Genomic DNA, 18,942 nt, shown 5'->3' with positions numbered 1-18,942 from the left:
CTTTTTTGGCAGTTGGAAACAGCTGTAAACAACTATTTCCCACAATGCAACAAGGTTCACAGACAGGAAACTGCCAGGAGTACCATGGTCCTCAGAGTTTCTTGTGGGAGGGGTTTCACCACAATATCAGCCATACGGTGCCCCCTAATGGTCTGTTTGTGAAAAGGAATAGATTTCTCATGTAAAAGGGGGTATCAGCTACTGATTGGGATGAAGTTCAAATCTTGGTCACGGTTTTCTTTAAGTGCTGCTGCGTGCCTGTAGTCCAGCCCCCCATTTTTTTAGTTCTATAGAACATAGAAAAGTATTACAAATCTAGGGTTTTATAGGTAGTATGTAACCCGAATATAGTGACACAGAGAGGTTGGAAATGCAACTAGGACAATGCCCAAAAGGGGACCCTGCATCAGCCAAAGCTTCAATCATTCATGCTAAGTTGGTAATTAATAATTAATAATAATAATCATGTTTGTTTTGTATGGTGATGTCATTATTGGATACTGTGCTCAGGCAGTTCTCAGTGCAGCTGTCTGCAGGTGCCAGATTCTGGGGAGTAGGAAGAAGTGCAGTGCTAGGGGACATCCAGTGTGCAATTCTGCTGGGAGGTGGGGAGCCGGTACACAATCTCCCATTCAGCTCATGGCTCTTTACCCACTGCCAGCATAGGTTTCATTTTTGACTTTATCACTGTAGTTATTTTGAGCCATTTGTAGGAATATATACTGGACAGATAACCATTTACAGATTTCTGCATGAATCAGAGGAATAGAATTTCCTGTGCTAATGTTCACATGTCTCCTATTGGAAGCATTGCATAGATTGTGCTCTGGAGAGATGAAGTTCAGTGCAGTTTCAGCCAAATCACCTCAGAGGAATTTTTTTGGATTATTATGCCTGTATTAAAATAATCCCTATGTAATATCAAACTTCATTAGCTTCTTTAAAGCATTACAGATGTGTTGATTTTGTGACAATAATCCTGTTATTCCATGCCACTCGGCTGTCATAGCTGAAATTAATGAGTAAGGTCGTCATTGTAGGGATAAGTTCCATCCACATCCAGCACCGCAAGCTCATGTAGAGACCCATATTTTAGCTACTAAATTTGCCCATTCCAATCCAAGAATGTCACATCTGAAACACAGTTCCAGTCAACAGGTTTTTTTTGTCAGGTAAATACAGAATTCAGTTACTTCATTTCAGGTTTGCTTTAAAGGACGACTATGAAAACAACTGTAAAATGTATTAAGTATTTGTACATACTGTATATAGTACATATAAAATGTACATTTGAGTAAAATGCAATGTAAATTACTTTTTTCCTATGTAGCTATCACTTACAGTAGGTATTATTAGTCTGATGGCTCTGACCAGCTTACTGACAGTTTGAACTAGTACATCTCCTCAGGTTGGATTCTCAATGTTTCCTTTATGCTTTTCAAATGCACTACCTGGCAAGGACTTATCCATATATATATATATATATATATATATATATATATATATATATATATATATATATATATATATATATATATATATATATATATATATATATATATATATATATATATATATATATATATATATACATACAAATATACTATCTGCCCTCTGAAATCTCTTTTTGCAGTTGGACTGTGCCACTACTTTTCTGGTAATGTTTTTGAAAATAAAGGAATCTTTTGAGAATTCCCCAAACCCAGTCAGTAAGGAAATGTACTAGTCCAAACCCAGTCAGCAGGGGCGTAGCAATAGGGGTTGCAGAGGTAGCGACCGCATCGGGGGCCCTTGGGCCAGAGGGGCCCCGGTGGGCCCCCCCTCAACCACAGTATTAGCTCTCTATTGGCCCTCTGCTCAGAATAATCACTTCTATAGATACTTTGAATAGTGGTAATCATTAACAAGCTGTTCCCCATCCCCTTCTTGTACCTCTGACACTGTAGTTGCCATTGGCAGGTTTTGGTGCGGCGTATTAATTGTTATGTATAGAGTGCTTGGGGGGGCCCATTGTAGAACTTGCATCGGGGCCTGCAGCTCCTTAGCTACACCACTGCCAGAGGTTTAGAGCTGTCAGATTATAATACCTGTTGTAAGTGATGGCTACATTGGAAGTAAAAACATTTACAGTGTCTTTACTCTGGGACAAATGTATGTATGTGAACATTTTTTTTGTATGTGTGTATGTATGTGTAACTATTTTATTTTTACAGTTTTAATCATAGTGGTCCTTTAAAGTAAAACTCCATTAAGACACAGTTTCACAATACCATTTGCTGCCATTAATTACCTTTAAAGAGTTATTCTAGTTTTTTTGGGCCAATTCAGATCAGAAGTAAGTGAATTTGATTAGGTAAATTCCACAATTCTAAGCTGCATAGATTTACTGATTTGCTTTTAAAAAAAAACAAAAAAAAACTATATTAGCCCTATTTACTTGCCAACAAAGAAAACCAAGCAGGAGGATTATATGTACATATACACTGTATCTGTATGAGTAACAAGAAAGAGTATACAAAACAAATCAGCCCATGCAAACTCGTTCGCATTGGGAATCATGTGTTCACGTTCGCAAATCAGTGTGATAGGTAAGTATAATTTCATACAAGAGTTCAGCAATGGTAGCTTCTATGTTTTTTCCATTCAGATGTTACCCCTGTGTATATAAACGGTGTGCAGTAGAATCTCCATTTTAGCTTTTTTGTGTCTTACAACTATTCTCACTGCTCTGTTTTTAATATGAATGCTTTTTCCCTACAAGCCAAACAGAAGCAAAAACAGGTACGTTTAACCCAGGAAAGGCCTATGAAATTGGACAGCAATGAATGCAATGATCAGTTCAAGAATCTTTTGAAGCCCCATCTAAACCATACCATTTTTTGTGCGATTCGATTCAATTCGATTCAACCGACATGTCCGACCAGGATTCGATTCGATCCATTTTTCCATTGTTCTGCAATGGAAAATGAATCGAATCCTGATCAGACATGTCGGATTTAATCGAATCAATGAATTGAATTGAATCGAATCGCACAAAAAAATCGTATGGTGTAGATAATATGCTGTTATGTTAGTTGCAGGCTAGTGAACCATGCAGACACATTATCATCTCTGTACTGCACACTCTGCTGATGATGATCACAATCTAAGTGGGATTTTATCAACGTACTTCACATAAAAACTGTCTGCATTGTCTCCTGCCAACCACCAGCCAAATACAAAGTTTTTAACTTACTACAATCAGATCATTGAGAGATGATTAAAGCATTCATGTTTTGAATCAGTTTTGATCATGGTAAGTTGAGTGCCAATAAGATATTTAAAGAGGAGTTTAAAGGACACCTGAAGTGAGAAGGATATGGAGGTTGCACAATGCAGATTGCCTGGCTGTCCTGCTGATCCACTGCCTATAATACTTTTAGCCATAGACCCAGTTTTACTGGATTTGGTGCGTGCTTGTTTTACATGTGTGCTTCAGACACTACTGATGCCAGAAAGATCAGCAGGGCTGCCAGGCAACTGGTATTGTTTAAATGGAAATAACTATGGCAGCCTCCATATCCCTCTCATTTCAGTTGTCCTTTTAAAGTGGGAATGCCACCATAAAAATCAAATTTCAACAGCAACTGGTCTGAGAGTTTTAAGTGATAAAGTTGCTAATCCTGCATTCAAAACTTTCACAATTTTTTCTGCCGTTATGGCTTGGAGTTATCACATACTTAAGGAGCACTGGCTCTTTAGTATTCAGTACTGAACTGTTGCATGCTGGGGATCTTTTTATCTATAATATATTCCTCCTCTTCCCTTTTTTTCCCTGCCTAGCTGCAACATGATCCTCTGCTCACTAGTGTTTACAAGCAAGGCTGAGGCGACTCAGCGATTGGAGGAGAAAAGAAAAAAAGTTAAGGGCAGAATTGACACCAGGATTTAGCCTCAAACTGTGGGCAAAAGACATGGTTCCCACCAGGAACAGATTTTTCTTCATTTACTATATGACATTCACTGAAATCAAAACATGGACAGTACAATACATGTTATGTACGAAGATCAAGTATTTACTTATATATGTGTTTTTTCCCCTGGCATAGTATGGCTAATCCTCCTGCTTTAATGTGCAATATGTAGTTAACATTAATGTCCAATTACCCTTCACACTAAAGGTGGCCACACACCATACAATTAAAAGATCCAATTTTTCACCAATTCGATAATTTCGATTCTTTGTCCCAAAAAATCGAGAGCTTTTCTTTGTTTTCGATCGATAAATCCGATCAAATTACCCATTTTTTTTTCCAATTTTTGGAGAGTGGACATTTTGGAAATTTCAGACCAACTTTATCAAGAATTGCATGGTGTGTGATGGATTGTCAATTACTTGATGTACGGTTCCAATCAATTTTTTCTGAGCTTTTAATTATTTTATTCATGATTCGGGAAAAATTTAACATAGGTGTGTGATACATTGGTCAGATTTTTGAATTGTTACTATCAGTCAGAAAAATTGATTGCTATTCTTGAATTGAACAGATATGGTATGGTGTGTGGCTACCTTAAGGCTTCTTTCCCCTGGGAGGCTAAAGGCGGTTCCACCTGTCAGCTGTTGACTTGCACTAGCCAGGTGCCTAATAGTGCTCGGCACAGCTCGTGGAGGGGTGGCCATCATATTATGTTGCATCAGACTCAACATGATCCTTTTTGTGCCGCCGCATGTCAGATATCATGGTTACAAATGCTGCCAATTCAATGCATCTGAAAGGCACTCGGGGATAGGCCTGGCAGCAATCGGGGGGACCTGTAGCAATCGCTTCCTCTGCCTTAATGGTAGTGTTGGCCCTTTGTATACCCACTGAATCATAAGTGGATGGGGAGAGATGGCATAGAGGCTTTTCAATAGTCAGTGTACTAGTCCGACTGTAACTTCTTCATAGATCAACAGTATTCATATTCCAAGGAGAGCACATGCAGCAAATTAAGGGGGGATATTTGCATTTGGTCCATAGTATTCCTCTAAATATTAATCCGCTTATGTTATTAGTCGGCCTGGTGACCTCATATGTGGCATTGTGGTTAGGCTTTCCAGGCCTGGATATTGTTATACCTTGTAGCACTGAATGTAACTGTTATCTGTTAATTCACAAAGCCATCTCAATCGTCCAAACAAGATGAAGACTATGTAGCTGTTGCTGTGCTCACTTTTAAGGCATGTACAGCAATATTTAAGCAGCTGTCTGTTTCCAGTCCAATATTAATTATGTTCAGTAATGCTAAAGCACTAATTGCTATAGCAAAATTCTGGCACACTTTCCATGAAGCATTTATGTTCTGTCTATTCATATGCATAATATTTCAGCAGTGTTTCTTCAGCTAAAGCATTCTGTTCTCTTCCAGACAGAGCACATTGCACCCTATGATGTTGTTCCATCTATGAGGCCGGTAGTCCTTGTTGGTCCATCTCTCAAAGGATATGAGGTATAAGCATAATTATGATGATAATGGGCAGAGCTTTTTTTTTTACTTATTTTTCTACAACTTATTGTTTAACATTTTGGTGACAGTGATAATTTACTCAATTCAGTAATTTTTTTTTCTAAATGCTACTTAATACCTTTAATTTGAAGGAAACAAACAGCTGCTCAGTGGGATCCCCTTCATCCTGAGCTCAGCCATGTTTTTTTTTCAGGGTGAGGATACATAACTGAGATGCCAGTCGCCACTGCTTCCAATGAGGAGGCATGGGTGGCATGCCAATTAGCCCTTCTCCTGTAGGGTTTATGGAGGGGAAGGGGGGTTGTACAGTGGGGCTCTTAGTCTGCCATCAAGAACCATGCCTCTATTGGTGGGCAACACGGATCAGACCAACCATATGGCTACTTGTTTTCTTTAAAAAAAACAACAACAAACAAACAGTCTTTTAGTCATGATTTTTATAAATAAGCATAACCTATGTGACTAGAGGGAGGTATGGAGATTGGTTAGAAAAAAAATAAAAATACATCTTTTTACATTTAAAGGTTCACTGAACTGAGAGGGATTTGGAGGCTGCCATATGTATGTGCTTTTAAACAATGTAAATTGCCTGGCTGCCCTGCTGATCTTCTACCTCTAATGCCTTGTACACACCATGCAATTTGATCATTTCAAAACAGGTCTGATATGATTTCCAATCATTTTACTGATCGATTTTCCAATCACTTCTGTACAAAATGGATCGTAAAAAGAATTGGAAACCTGATGGGACCTGTCGGAAATTATTGAATCAACCCCCCCAATCTGAGGGGAAGTTGCATGGTGTGTACTAGGCATAATGCTTTTAGCCATAGACCCTGAACGAGTATGCAGATCAGATGTTTCTGACTGAAGTTTGACCATTTTTTCTGCATGCTGTTTCAGGTGTGTGATTCCGACACTACTGCAGCCAAAGAGATCAGTAGGTATCAGCTGTTAAAAAGGAAATGCTTAAGGCAGCCCTCTCAGCTCAGATGTCCTTTTAACTGTAAAATACTCTGTACAGTGCTGCTGAAGATGTTGGCGCTATAAAAATACTAAATAATAATAATACATGCCAATAGGCCAGGGTAATGCATTGGAGAAGTGAATTATTAGTTTGCCAGCCAAATTACAACCAAACAGTGAGAATACCTTTGGTCTCTACTCTAGTGACAGGACTGAGGCTCTATAATGTGTCAGCAGTGATTGCTGTCCTATCCTCGGGCCATTGACTTTTATGATCAGTGACTGATCAGCCAGCTTTGGTTGGGGTAAAGCATGATTATAATAAACAGCAGCAGATATCCCTAGTCAGTTTGTCAGCTTGGTTAGCTTCTTTGCTTGATTATTGTCCCTCTTAGGAGATGACAGCCAAACTTTATACATTATAAGGTACATGCTCATACAACAACTACATAAGGAATGGTGGAAAAGTGTGAATGAGTTCCAATGTGTCACGTATAGGCCAGCTCCAGTATTTATTTATTTATTTTATTTTTTTTGGGGGGGGGGGGGGGGGTTGCAAAAGGGTTGAATAGAGTTAAACAGAAAACAAGCAATGGGGAATAAGAGTAGGATTAGAGAGCCCACTTCACTTCTACTTTAAAGAGAATCTGTACTCTAATATTCTTACAATAAAAAGCATACCATTCTATTCATTATTTTCTCCTGTGCCCCTCTGTGCTGTTTCTGCCACTCTCTGCTGCAATCCTGGCTTGTAATTAACAGTTTTAGGCAGTGTTTACAAACAAACTAACCAGCTTCTAATAGGCTCAGCTAAGCATAGTGTATGAGTCATTCAGAGTATGCAGGGGGCCTGCAGAGGGTGTGTATCGCTTCTACCAATCACAAGCAGCCCTGCACATTCCACACAATCAAGCTTTAGCCCGACAAACAGGACAGAGGAAAGATACATTGATTTATTACAGAGACAGTGCAGTTAGGAAAGACTGCAGTAAGCCAGAGCAGATTAGAACAGGCATAGGAACTTATAGGATAGAAGAACTAAGGCTGAAAAAATTGTTACAGAGTCTCTTTAAGTATCCTTGAGCAGCTGCAAACTTTATTTAGACCTTTTCTTTTATACTTGCATCGGTTTGAACTTGGGGAAGGGGTTTGCGACATAAGTTTTTAGACAGTAACACAGCAGTGGCCTTGAATTGATTTCTTCTTTATTGTTGATATCATTTAGCTGGATTAAAGGAATACGTAAGGCAAAAAAAATAATGATATTTACTCACCCGGGGCATCCCTCAGCCCCCTGAAGATGGATGGTGCCCTCACAGCCCCGCTCCGATCGCCCTGTCCCCGCCGGCGGCTACTTCCAGGTTCGGCGACAGCCGCCGACAGGCTGGGAACGCGGCTCATTCTCCGCGTTCCCAGCCGCAATATCACCCTCTATGCTGCTATACCGTATATATACGCAAACCTGGAGTAAAAATAAACTTGTGAGATAATTGTATGCAGTGTTGCCAACCTTTAAAATTAGTTTTCACTGACAAAGATATAAAAATTTACTGGCGACAGATTTTTTTTTTATTATTGACAGCAAGCCCTGCCGTGCACGCAGTGCGCTGCACCCCAAAAAATGGGTGTGACCATGCCCCAGACCATGGGCATGGTCATGGCTGGAGCCAAATGTACATGAACTTAGCAGTGGTATAAGTGGGCCTACCCCGAAAAATGTTTAATAAAGCCTCCTCTCCTACAAAAACTAATGCTTACAAGACAAAAACAAATATTGAGCATATCACATAAACAGTGTCCCCTAACATAACTCTAGGCCAAGCTACCTGGCTTGTGTGCTGTGCTGGCTGGCCTAGCTTCTTTTCTGTACTAGTCTTGGCTTGCTGCTAGGTTGTGAAGACTGATCCTGGGCTGGCTAGCCTGATGCCAGTTAGGCTGGCAGTCCCCCCATCCTCCCACAGTATTCCCTGGTAGCCTAATGCCCCCCCCCCCCCCATAATCCCTGGTAGCCTTGTGGTCCCCTCCAGGGCCGGCCTTAGGTTTCACAGCACCCTGAGCGAAACCTGATTTTTGTGCCCCCCTTCATCCTCTTCACGCATGCGCGCACCCTCACGCACTAAAACACACACAGGCCCATATGCAATTCACCTTTTCTACTGAGATATCTCCTAGGACAGTGGTTACGAACCTTTTTGACGTCGTGACACATCACGCCAAATGTTCAGATCTCTGTGATACGTCACGTATGTATAATAGGAAAAATACTATTAATAACCACGAATGGATGGAAAGAGTGCATTATCCTGAATATATTTAAAAATGAAGGCTAGAACCTTTCAGGAATATTAATAAAAACAATCAGTGAGACAGTTAGCCCCCCCCCCCCCCCCCATTTAGAATGATAGCACAACACCAACAATTTGCACCACGCGTTATAGCCGCAGTGCACACCCCCCCCCCCCCCCACCACCAAAAAAAAAATGCCCTTCCCCCCCGATCTCATGTGTAGGTGCCCTCAATATAGGTTGCCAAGCATAGGTACTCCCAGTATAGGAAGTCAGTTGAAGGTCTCCATCGCCCCCATAGATAGCAAGGTGTAGGTGCCTCCAGTATAGGTAGTCATGTGTTGGTGCCCTCAGTAAAGGTAGCCAGCTATAGGTGCCCCCAGTATAGGAAATCAGGTGTAGGTGCCCTCAGTATAGGTAACCAGCCAGCTATTAGGCGCCCCCTTGGAAGCCGGCGCCCTGCGCGACCGCTCTGGTCGCACAGGTCAAAGGCCGGCTATGGACTCCCCTCAATCCCGCATAGTATTCCCTAGTTGTCTAGTGGTCCCCCATAACCTCAGCGTATTCCCTGGTTGTGCAGCATATCACATAAATAGTGTCCCCTAAATAAAGCTAGGACGAGCTACTTGGCTTGCATGGCTTCTTTTCTGTGCTGCTCCTGGCAAGCTGGCTAGCCTGATGCTAGGCAGGCATTAAAGAGACACTGAAGCGAAACAAAATATATGATATAATGAATTGGTTGTGTACTATGAATAATTACTAGAAGATTAGCAGCAAAGAAAATATTCTCATATTTTTATTTTCAGGTATATAGTGTTTTTTCTAACATTGCATCATTCTATAATATGTGCAGATTACACAACACTCAGCATTCAAAATGAGTCTTTCAGAGCAGTCTGTGAAGTAATGAACTCTCCTCTAGCAGAGGAAAAGTAAACAGTTCAATTACAGTTGAGATAATAAAAGTCAGATAACAGCTAAGTTAGTCGGAGAGCTTAATAGCTTTTTTGCATAGAGATAACAACTGGAGTTTCTCAACTCTTCCTGTACTGGAAACAATTAGACTGATGTATCTGATCTTAATGTTTTATTTCTTAGCTGTGCTACACATACAAATCATAATATCATCATTTTTTTTCGCTTCAGTGTCTCTTTAAAGAAATGATTTATGTTGCTCGCTGCAACAGCAATCATTTCAATGTAAACACTTAGATTGGGTTTAGGAACATATGCTTCTAATCTCCAATCTGTGCCCAACAGAGGACGGCCACATGCACGGCTACACAAACAGAGGGATGAATATCTACACTCCTGGGAGCTCAGGTGAGCTCTCAAAAAACACTGGACTGCCCCATTCATTTGTATGGAAAACTGCCTCCAGGCAGTAAAATAGCATAGGTATTGTTCTTTAATAATGAAAAGATTTGCCACTCAGTTTCTGGTTCACAGGCTACAATTTTACAAGGTTCCAGTTCAGATATTTGAGTGTTGTCCAGGATGGCTATTGGAGATGTTCCCTTGATGTACAACTTACAGAAAGTCAGATTTGCAGGTTAGGGACTCCAACCTTCCCCTGCCTGGACCTCATAGCAGCCACTGTAACTGCAACTATCACAGCCAGCATCAAGTTACTCTCCTGAAAATTATAATTATCCATGATGGCGATCCATTTCATTATATGGTTAAGAAAAATGATCACATTTACCTTATTATTTAATGTCCGATAAGGGTCAACAAAAGAGGGAGGAATGAATGTAGATGGCTTTGCCTCAGTCATAATATCCACTGGTCTGTATGAATCGGTGCAGACTGACTGGCTGCTAGGAAAAGGCACTAGAATTTTTCTTAAAAACCATTTTAAAAAAATGCAGTGTTGTGCTTGTGTTAATTTACTAATTGAAGGACATCTATCATATGCCACTTACTCAGCTCCATGTTTCCACAACGTTCAATAACGAATTGGATATTAAAGGCATGTGCTGAGTCAGGCTTCATTTCTGGGCCTTGTTCGCAGCGAAAGTAATAATGTGTGACAGGAGCAAACAACTCTGCAGCTCCCATACAGCGCATGATTATGCAAACTACTCCGTTCCTTCCTGGAAAATCCCTAATTACTGCATTGGGAGCACTGATGTGAGACTTGGTTTGGAACTCATTAGTGGTGACTTGAAATACCTTGTGCATCTAATAAAGTCTGTCACATCTTGTTTTCATGTAGTGAGGAGAGGAGCCTTATACAAAATGGGCTCTGTGTGGTTTAAAGGTATCCTGGCAACAGAATGTGAATATGTACATTGATGAACATTTATGGAAAGTGATTTAACCCTTTAGGGTTCCCCACAGGTGATTCCAAAATTAAAATAGATTTCTCCATTTTAAAAAAATGAACAAAGATTGATCAGCACGTTGTTGACCATAGAGTATGAGACAGTTGTGTCTTTAGTTAGGGAGACATCAGTGGCAAGCTGCACAGTCGGTTTACTCAGTACCACAATGTGGTCAGTCCATGTGTGTCTTTGAATTACGTCCCCTTTTCCATAGGGCCTAGGTGCAGTGATTGAACTGGATATTTGAGGCATACAGAAAATAGGGTCCAAAGCGATGTAGAGAAAACAGTGTCTCCTTGTATGATCGAAAAACTAGGAAGTATCCCAGCTTAAACAAGCAAAAAGTATACAAGAAATACTTTAAAATTAAAAAAAACAAACACGAGTCACACATGTCTGCAAAGATATGCTAAGCTGCAGCACCGTGTCAGGTCCATCTCTGTTGTATTGTACAATGTTGGTGCAGGAGCTGAGGATGCAGGGACTTGGAGGAAATGTGTATATGAGGATAGAGAACTGGCTAGAGGTAGGGTGCCTGTACATTGCGGGCCGATGGACCTTCCGATTCAATGATTTAATTGAATCGGAAAAGAATCTGTGCTGCAACTTGTCTGCCTAATCGATCTTTCAATTGGTTTCCAGCCAAAATCTGCTATTTATTTATTTATTTGTTGTATTTATAAAGCGCCAACATATTACGCAGCGCTGGACATTAATTTAGGTTACAGACAATATTTAGGGGTGACAAACAGCAATATGACAATACAGGAATGCAAGAAAACCAGATCACACAGCACAGTATGAGTACAAGGTAATGCTTAGTCAGTCACTGGATGGGAGCATGGAGTTAGGCAAGTTAGGTTCACTCAAATGCATAGCATGGGTGCACAGTAATAGAGGTGCATGATCAGGTAGGACACAAAAGGAGTGAGGACCCTGCCCAAAGGCTTACAATCTAGAGGGAGAGGTAGGGACACATGCGGTAGGGGACCAGAGTTCGGCTGTGGGTTTAGAGCAATTGTGAGGGGTGGTAGGCAAGAGTGAAAAGGTGAGTTTTGAGGGCCTTCTTGAAGGTGTTGAAGGAGGGGGCTGCCCTAATGGGTGGAGGTAGGGAGTTCCATAGTGTCGGAGCGGCTCTTGAGAAATCTTGGAGGCGTGCATGGGACTGGGTGATGCGGGGGACGGTCAGGCGAAGTTCATTGGAGGAGCGGAGTGAGCGGCTTGGTGTGTATCTCTGAGTAAGATCAGAAATGTAGGTTGGACAGGTTTTGTGGATGGATTTGTAGGTCAGACACAATATCTTGAATCTGATTCTGGACTGGATAGGAAGCCAGTGGAGGGATTCACGGAGGGGAGCCGCCCTGGTGGAGCGATGGGAGGAGTGGATAATTCTGGCAGCCGCATTCATGATGGACTGCAGTGGGGCTATTCGGGTCTTAGGGAGTCCAGACAGAAGGGCATTGCAGTAGTCAAGGCGGGAAATTATGAGGGCATGGATGAGGAGTTTGGTGGTGGCAGGGGTCAGGAAAGGGCGAATCTTACAGATGTTACGAAGGTGGAAGTTGCAGGACTTTGTGAGGTTTTGGATGTGGGGAGTGAAGGATAAGGATCGATTGGTAATACTAAAGAATCTGGGTTGCAAGGGCTCGTTCAGGTGTGTGGCGGTAACAGCGTTTGATATCACAATGACCATCAGACCCTAGGCCGGTCTCCTCAGAAGTGTGTATGTGTGTCGCTTCGTCCCCCGGTGTGCAGTGTTGAAGGCTCACCTGTCCGCCGGCAGGAATCCTGGCTTCTTCCAGGGTCCAGCATCATCATGAGTGAATGTACCACGTGGCAATAGGGTCATGTACGTTACTACATGTGCTGTTAGGAACAACAGACTTGGAAAAGTACTTGGTTAAAATAAGTTAAGCAACCAAATTTGCAGCTAAAATAAAATTCTGGACAACATGGAACAGGAAATAAAATATATTAACACTTGTGAGACGTATGGGATACTGGTTTGAGCACCCCACTACAGGAAGGACATTGATGTTTTATAACAGATACAAAAATGGGCAACTAACTAGTCAAAGGGATAAGGTCTCACTTATCTAGAGATTAGAAACTGGATTATTTCGCTTTAAACAGAGATGGCTAAGAGGTGACCGAATGAATATAAGACAGTATGAAAGCTTGTCAGATGAGCTTTTTATCCCTAGGACTGTGTGATAAAAGGACCATGAGCTGTAGTAGGGCATTGACTTGTCATGTTTTTGCATTCATGGTAACACCACCGTGGACAGGGAAGTGGTTAACAATGACGAGAATTATCTCCAGAAAATATTGATGGAAAATGAAATTGAGGCCTTCAAGCCAAGTGGCAGCTGCAGTCTGCGGCACAAAAATTAATGCTATTATAGCCTGACAACTGTCCAAAAGCCTTTATTATTCAAACTGAGACGTAACACTGTCCTATAACCCTCAATGCAGTCTTCATAAATACATACTGCAGACTGCCTGCTGAAAAGGTTCTGCTTTGTGTCAAACGTTAACATGATCATAATTATTAGTTCTCTGTGCAGATTCTATGGTTTCTTATCTCTTCTAGGTGACCGACATGATGCAGAAAGCCCTCTTTGACTTTATGAAGCACAGATTTGATGGAAGGTGAGGCAGCCATATTTCCTGACACATACTCTGTTGCAGATTTGTGGATTCTGGAGCTTCTTGGAACCCACTCAGAGATGTTCTGTTGCTAGCTTATTGCTCACTAACAGACAGTTTGTTTCTGGCCATGGAGCGAAATGTGCAAGTTTTGAAGCTGGCGGAGGGGCAAAGAATGTCTGAGCAGCCGTGAAGATCTGATCCTTATAAACAGTACTCCTAATCTGAGCTCTGGGACATTCATGAAACATGATTGCATCACCTGTGAGGTGGATATTGTGGATAGAGAAAAAAAAAACCCTGTGCATTTATGTCAAACATTCTCTTAGGGGCCATTCTTACTTGTCACAGTGATTTCCCACATGCACACATCAGCATTTCGCAATTCTTCGGGAAGTTTCTCTTTAATTTTTTGTGTATGATTTTGTAATTTTTCCAGTGTTCATATGTAAATTTTCATTTGTGATTTTCTGTGAATATAAATTAAGTTAAATTAAGTTAATTTACATGAAAGTGTATCTAACTTCAAAATCATAAATGATTTTTCATGCAAAATGCTATTTTTCTGCATTCCCATTCACTTGCATTGAAACTCAAATTTTAAACGTACAACGTGATGCCATTGAACTATGGCATCAGTGCGTTGCCGCTTGATGGGGCCTACTGCAGGCATTACGCAGCAATGCAAGTCTATGGCAGCATGGTAATGTACAGTTGGGGTTGCAACGCATTTCGCAGGTGCATAGCGTCAAAACTTCAGTGATATATTTCCTGTCAATCAGGGAGTACGTCACTGTTCAGGGGTGGAGGCGGAGCTATGCATATTCTCTTCTGAATAATGATGCAAAATACTTTATACCTTTTGTAGAATCTCCATTACTCGGGTAACCGCTGACTTGTCTCTGGCTAAACGCTCAGTACTCAATAACCCAGGACGAAGAGCCATCATTGAACGTTCAAGTACCCGTTCCAGTATTGGTAAGAGCACAAACTGAGGGTGGAGTTTCCTTACACACTGCTCCTGCACTACTTTATATGGTCCTGATTCAATAAACTTCAGTTTTCTTGCAGGAGATGTTTTCTCATGGGGCCCTTATTCAAATCGCTTTTCTTCCCAAGTTTTCTCTTAGGTGATATTTTCACACCAGGGGCTGATGCACAAAATTGTGGTAATACAGCTATGCACAGACAGTGTACAGCTATATCACCTTTACTTCCGAGTATGCACTAATAGCATACAGGGCCGGCTCTGCACTTTTTGCCGCTTGAGGCAAACTTGTGAGGATGCGCCCACCGCCGCCGCCTATACCCCCCGGCGCATGACTAACCATCCGCAGCGTAGCGTCCCCGCTCTGTTTCCCTCCCCGCTTATCAGATCGCATCCTCTGATCCGCCTATTAGAGCAGGGCTTCAACAAAATGGCCACCTATGTCTGCAAATGCGGATGCTGGCTCCCATTTTCTTGTAGCCCCGCTGTAATAGACGGAGCAGAGGTCAAATTATGACAAGGCAGGAAGGAAACAGAGCGGGCTGCCGCGGGGCTTCCAGACAGGGGACGGTAAAGTGGGTGGCGGCAAGCCACGCTCTTTTCTTTCTGTTTCTGCCTGGCACTGCCCCCTCTTCCGCCGCCTGAGGAAGCTGCATTACCCGCATCATAGGCGGGATGGCTCTGATAGCGTAACTCACAGTACTTGCTGCCGGTACTGAGGGTAATATTGTTGCACGCTATCTGTGCACGGCACTATTACTGCAATTTTGTGCTTCAGGCCCCTTATCACTAAAATGCCTTTTAAGCTGGTAGCAAACAAGAAAATTGTTTGACAGTACTTTTTCAACAACTTTTTAGTACTTTTTTTTTCTGGCTACCTATATTCTGGGAGGGGGTAACTCTGGCTACCTATATTCTGGGAGGGGGTAACTCTGGCTACCTATATTTAGGGGCACGTTGGCTATCTATATTTTGGGAGGTGAGTGCATCGAGTCTGTTCCTTAATTGTGGTGTGTTCTTATGCAGCTGAAGTACAAAGTGAAATTGAGAGGATATTTGAGCTTGCTAAGACTCTCCAGCTAGTAATCCTGGATGCTGATACAATCAATCATCCTGCACAGCTGTCCAAAACGTCGCTGGCTCCCATCATTGTCTTTGTTAAAGTTTCTTCTCCTAAGGTGAGTGGAGATGCAGCCAAAATGTATTTAGAGGTAGAGCTGAAAGGACCACTATCATGAAAAAATGTAAAATACTTGTTATGCATGTACAGTATATAAGATTCACATTTCCCAGAGTAAAATGCACTTTAAATGACTTGATCCTATGTTGCTGTCACAGTAGGTAGTAAAAACCTGACATCTAACTGGCTTTGGACTAGTCCATCTCCTCACGAGGGATTCTCAGCGTTTTTGTAAGTTCAAAAAGCACTTACTGAATTGCAGTTGCCCAGTCCAAATGCCAAAAAAGTGTGCAAGTGAGTAGGAAGGCTGTCTGGCATCTTTGTGTACATCTTTTCCAAGGTGGAGGAAGAGATGGATTAGTCCAAAACCTGTCAGATTTTTGCTGCCTACTGTGAGTGACATAGAAAAACAAAAAAAATGTATTTATAAAGCATTTCACTATAGGAGAAATGTATCTCCTATATGTATTTGTACACGCCTACTTTAAAGAAAACCTGAACTGAAAATGAAGAGTCAAAATAACCATACACAAGTCATACTTACCTCCTGTGTAGTCTACTCCTCAATCTGTTTCTCCTCTCCTGCGTCCTGTTTGTCCACTGTAATCAATGGAATTCTTCATCCTCCATTTTGAAAATGGCCATTACATATGTTGTGTGAAGGGTGGTGTTGTGGGAGTGGAAGACACTCCATATGCATTATATGGAGGACTGGCAAGACTATGACAGGCATAGAAAAAGAGTACATACTGTATTGCACATTCCACCTGCCAACTCTGCGGGGGGCGTATTTCTGATGTCACATCAACAATCTCAAGGTTTATCAAGTGGTACAAACGCACCTGCTTACAAATCTGTCACCTGATCAAACTTCTCTCACACATATGAGAAATTCTACTAACATTTGTAACATGTAAATGATTTCATGTGAGATTTGTAAATATGTCTTCCAGGTGCTACAAAGACTAATAAAATCCAGGGGGAAGTCGCAGGTCAAACACCTCAATGTCCAAATGCTGGCTGCTGAGAAACTGATCCAGTGTCCTCCGGTAAGAGAGCAAAGGACATCAGGGGTCAATTCTGTTTAATTATGATTACAAATCACTTTATTGAAATGTTTGAATGGCAGCTACACTGTGACACTTAAAGTGTAAACGAGGCAAAGCTCGGGTACAAAAACACATATTTACCTAGGAACAGGAAAGCCTCTGGATCCTATAGAGACTTCCCATGCTGTCCTCCAGTCCCCCGTTGCCGAGTGCGGTCCCCTGAAGAACCTAAATGAGGGCTTGTCAGTATCAGGGCTGCACCCCTCTTCAGGCACAAGCTCGGCCGTATTGCACCTGCGCAAGCACAGCCACACCTGCGCAGTAGTATGCTCCGTGCTCATGCCAGGAGAAGAGCATGGCCACAATGTTAAGGAGGGTCCCGGGGAGCAGAAGCGAGGAAGAACCGGGAAGCCTCGATAGGATCCAGAAGCTTCCCTCTTCTTAGGTGAGTATGTGTTACTGAACTCAAGCGTCATATATGGATATGTCAAGTATTTCCATGCAGCCGTTTAATGCTAAGACCTGTGTCAGACACAACACATGAATGAGGTTTCTATTGATAGCCATACACTGTTAGCTAAGTACTCATTATTATTATTATTATTTACTAGCTGATGGCCCGGCGTTGCCCAGGTATGTATTTGGCTGGTGTTGGCTCCGCCCACTTTTTCTAACCCTAAAGGTGGCCACATATGGTACAATAAAATAATCCGATTTTACAGCAATTTGATAAATATGATCGGATCTCCCAAAAAAATCGAAACCTTTTTTTTTTCACTCGACTAAAAAATCTGATTGGATTTCTCGTTTTTTTCCCATTTTTATCGATCGATCGATCAAATGCTGTAAATGTTTCCTCAATTTTTCTAAAGATTGTATGGTGTGTGTTTGGCAATTTATTAATATACATGCCCTAGCAATTTTCTCAGCGTTTCCAATCATTTTTATCATAATTGGGGAAAAATTGAATGTGTGTGGTACATTGGTCATATTTTTGAAATGTTAAAATCAGTCAGAAATATTGATTGAAATTCTTGAATTGAACAGATATTTAAAGAACTGTGTGGTGTGTGGCCACCTTAAAGAGAATCTGTATTGTTAAAATCGCACAAAAGTAAACATACCAGTGCGTTAAGGGACATCTCCTATTACCCTCTGTCACAATTTCGCCGCTCCCCGCCGCATTAAAAGTGGTTAAAAACAGTTTTAAAAAGTTTGTTTATAAACAAACAAAATGGCCACCAAAACAGGAAGTAGGGTGATGTACAGCATGTCCACACATAGAAAATACATCCATACACAAGCAGGCTGTATACAGCATTCCTTTTGAATCTCAAGAGATCATTTGTGTGTTTCTTTCCCCCCTGAGGGGGGAGTGCATAGCAGAACCACAACACTGAAGAACTTGGCAGCCTTCCAGACACAGGCTGACAAGTCTGACAAGGGAAAGATACATTGATTTATTACAGAGACAGTGATAGTATAAAGTGCTGCAGTAAGCCAGAACACATTAGAATAGCTTTTGGAACTTGTAGGATGATAAAAAACAGGATGCAATTTTTGTTACGGAGTCTCTTTAACACACAATTACTCAATGACCTGGTTTGTGAACTTTGCAGTCTTTGGCATCAATAATTTGCATTGAAATGAAACAAATCAGATTAGCTGTGGCTCCATCTCTTTTCTGAATTTGAAACCCAGTTACCCCATGACCAACTGTACCAGGTTTGAGGCTTGTGCCATTAACAGTGCAAGAATGGCAGCAATTAAATATTCCCCTTGAAAACCAATAGGTGAATTTTGATTGGCTTTTGTAGGCTCCACCCACTTTTCTGAATATGAATTCCAGTCACCTCGTGACCAACTGTGCAAAGTTTGAGAACCCTACTATTAACAGTGTAAGAATGCAGTTTACATTTCTCAGTGAAATTTGTATTTGTCTCCACCCACATTTTGGTTATTGGGATAAAAAGTATCCTATATGTTATTCCAGGTAATGTACTACATATGT

The 18,942-nt window shown here is 41.4% G+C and overlaps 1 protein-coding gene across 6 annotated transcripts in view; it reads left to right on the top strand.

Moving 5' to 3' along the window:
- Positions 1 to 18,942, top strand: part of CACNB3 (calcium voltage-gated channel auxiliary subunit beta 3) — a 292,862-nt gene that overhangs the window by 260,872 nt on the left and 13,048 nt on the right. For 3 of the 6 annotated variants that reach the window (XM_068265200.1, XM_068265199.1, XM_068265198.1), the window contains exons 6-11: positions 2,762 to 2,781; positions 5,389 to 5,469; positions 13,659 to 13,717; positions 14,583 to 14,692; positions 15,729 to 15,880; positions 16,836 to 16,931. In XM_068265200.1, the coding sequence (XP_068121301.1) occupies positions 2,762 to 2,781; positions 5,389 to 5,469; positions 13,659 to 13,717; positions 14,583 to 14,692; positions 15,729 to 15,880; positions 16,836 to 16,931 (518 nt within the window). The remainder of the gene's footprint in view (positions 1 to 2,761; positions 2,782 to 5,388; positions 5,470 to 13,658; positions 13,718 to 14,582; positions 14,693 to 15,728; positions 15,881 to 16,835; positions 16,932 to 18,942) is intronic. The other 3 variants (XM_068265203.1, XM_068265202.1, XM_068265201.1) reach the window with 2 other exon arrangements.

This window comes from Hyperolius riggenbachi, chromosome 2 (genome assembly GCF_040937935.1).
Source record: "Hyperolius riggenbachi isolate aHypRig1 chromosome 2, aHypRig1.pri, whole genome shotgun sequence".
Taxonomy (NCBI): Eukaryota; Metazoa; Chordata; class Amphibia; order Anura; family Hyperoliidae; genus Hyperolius; species Hyperolius riggenbachi.
Note: the sequence above shows the minus strand (reverse complement) of the source record. Positions and strands in the feature narration are given on the sequence as shown.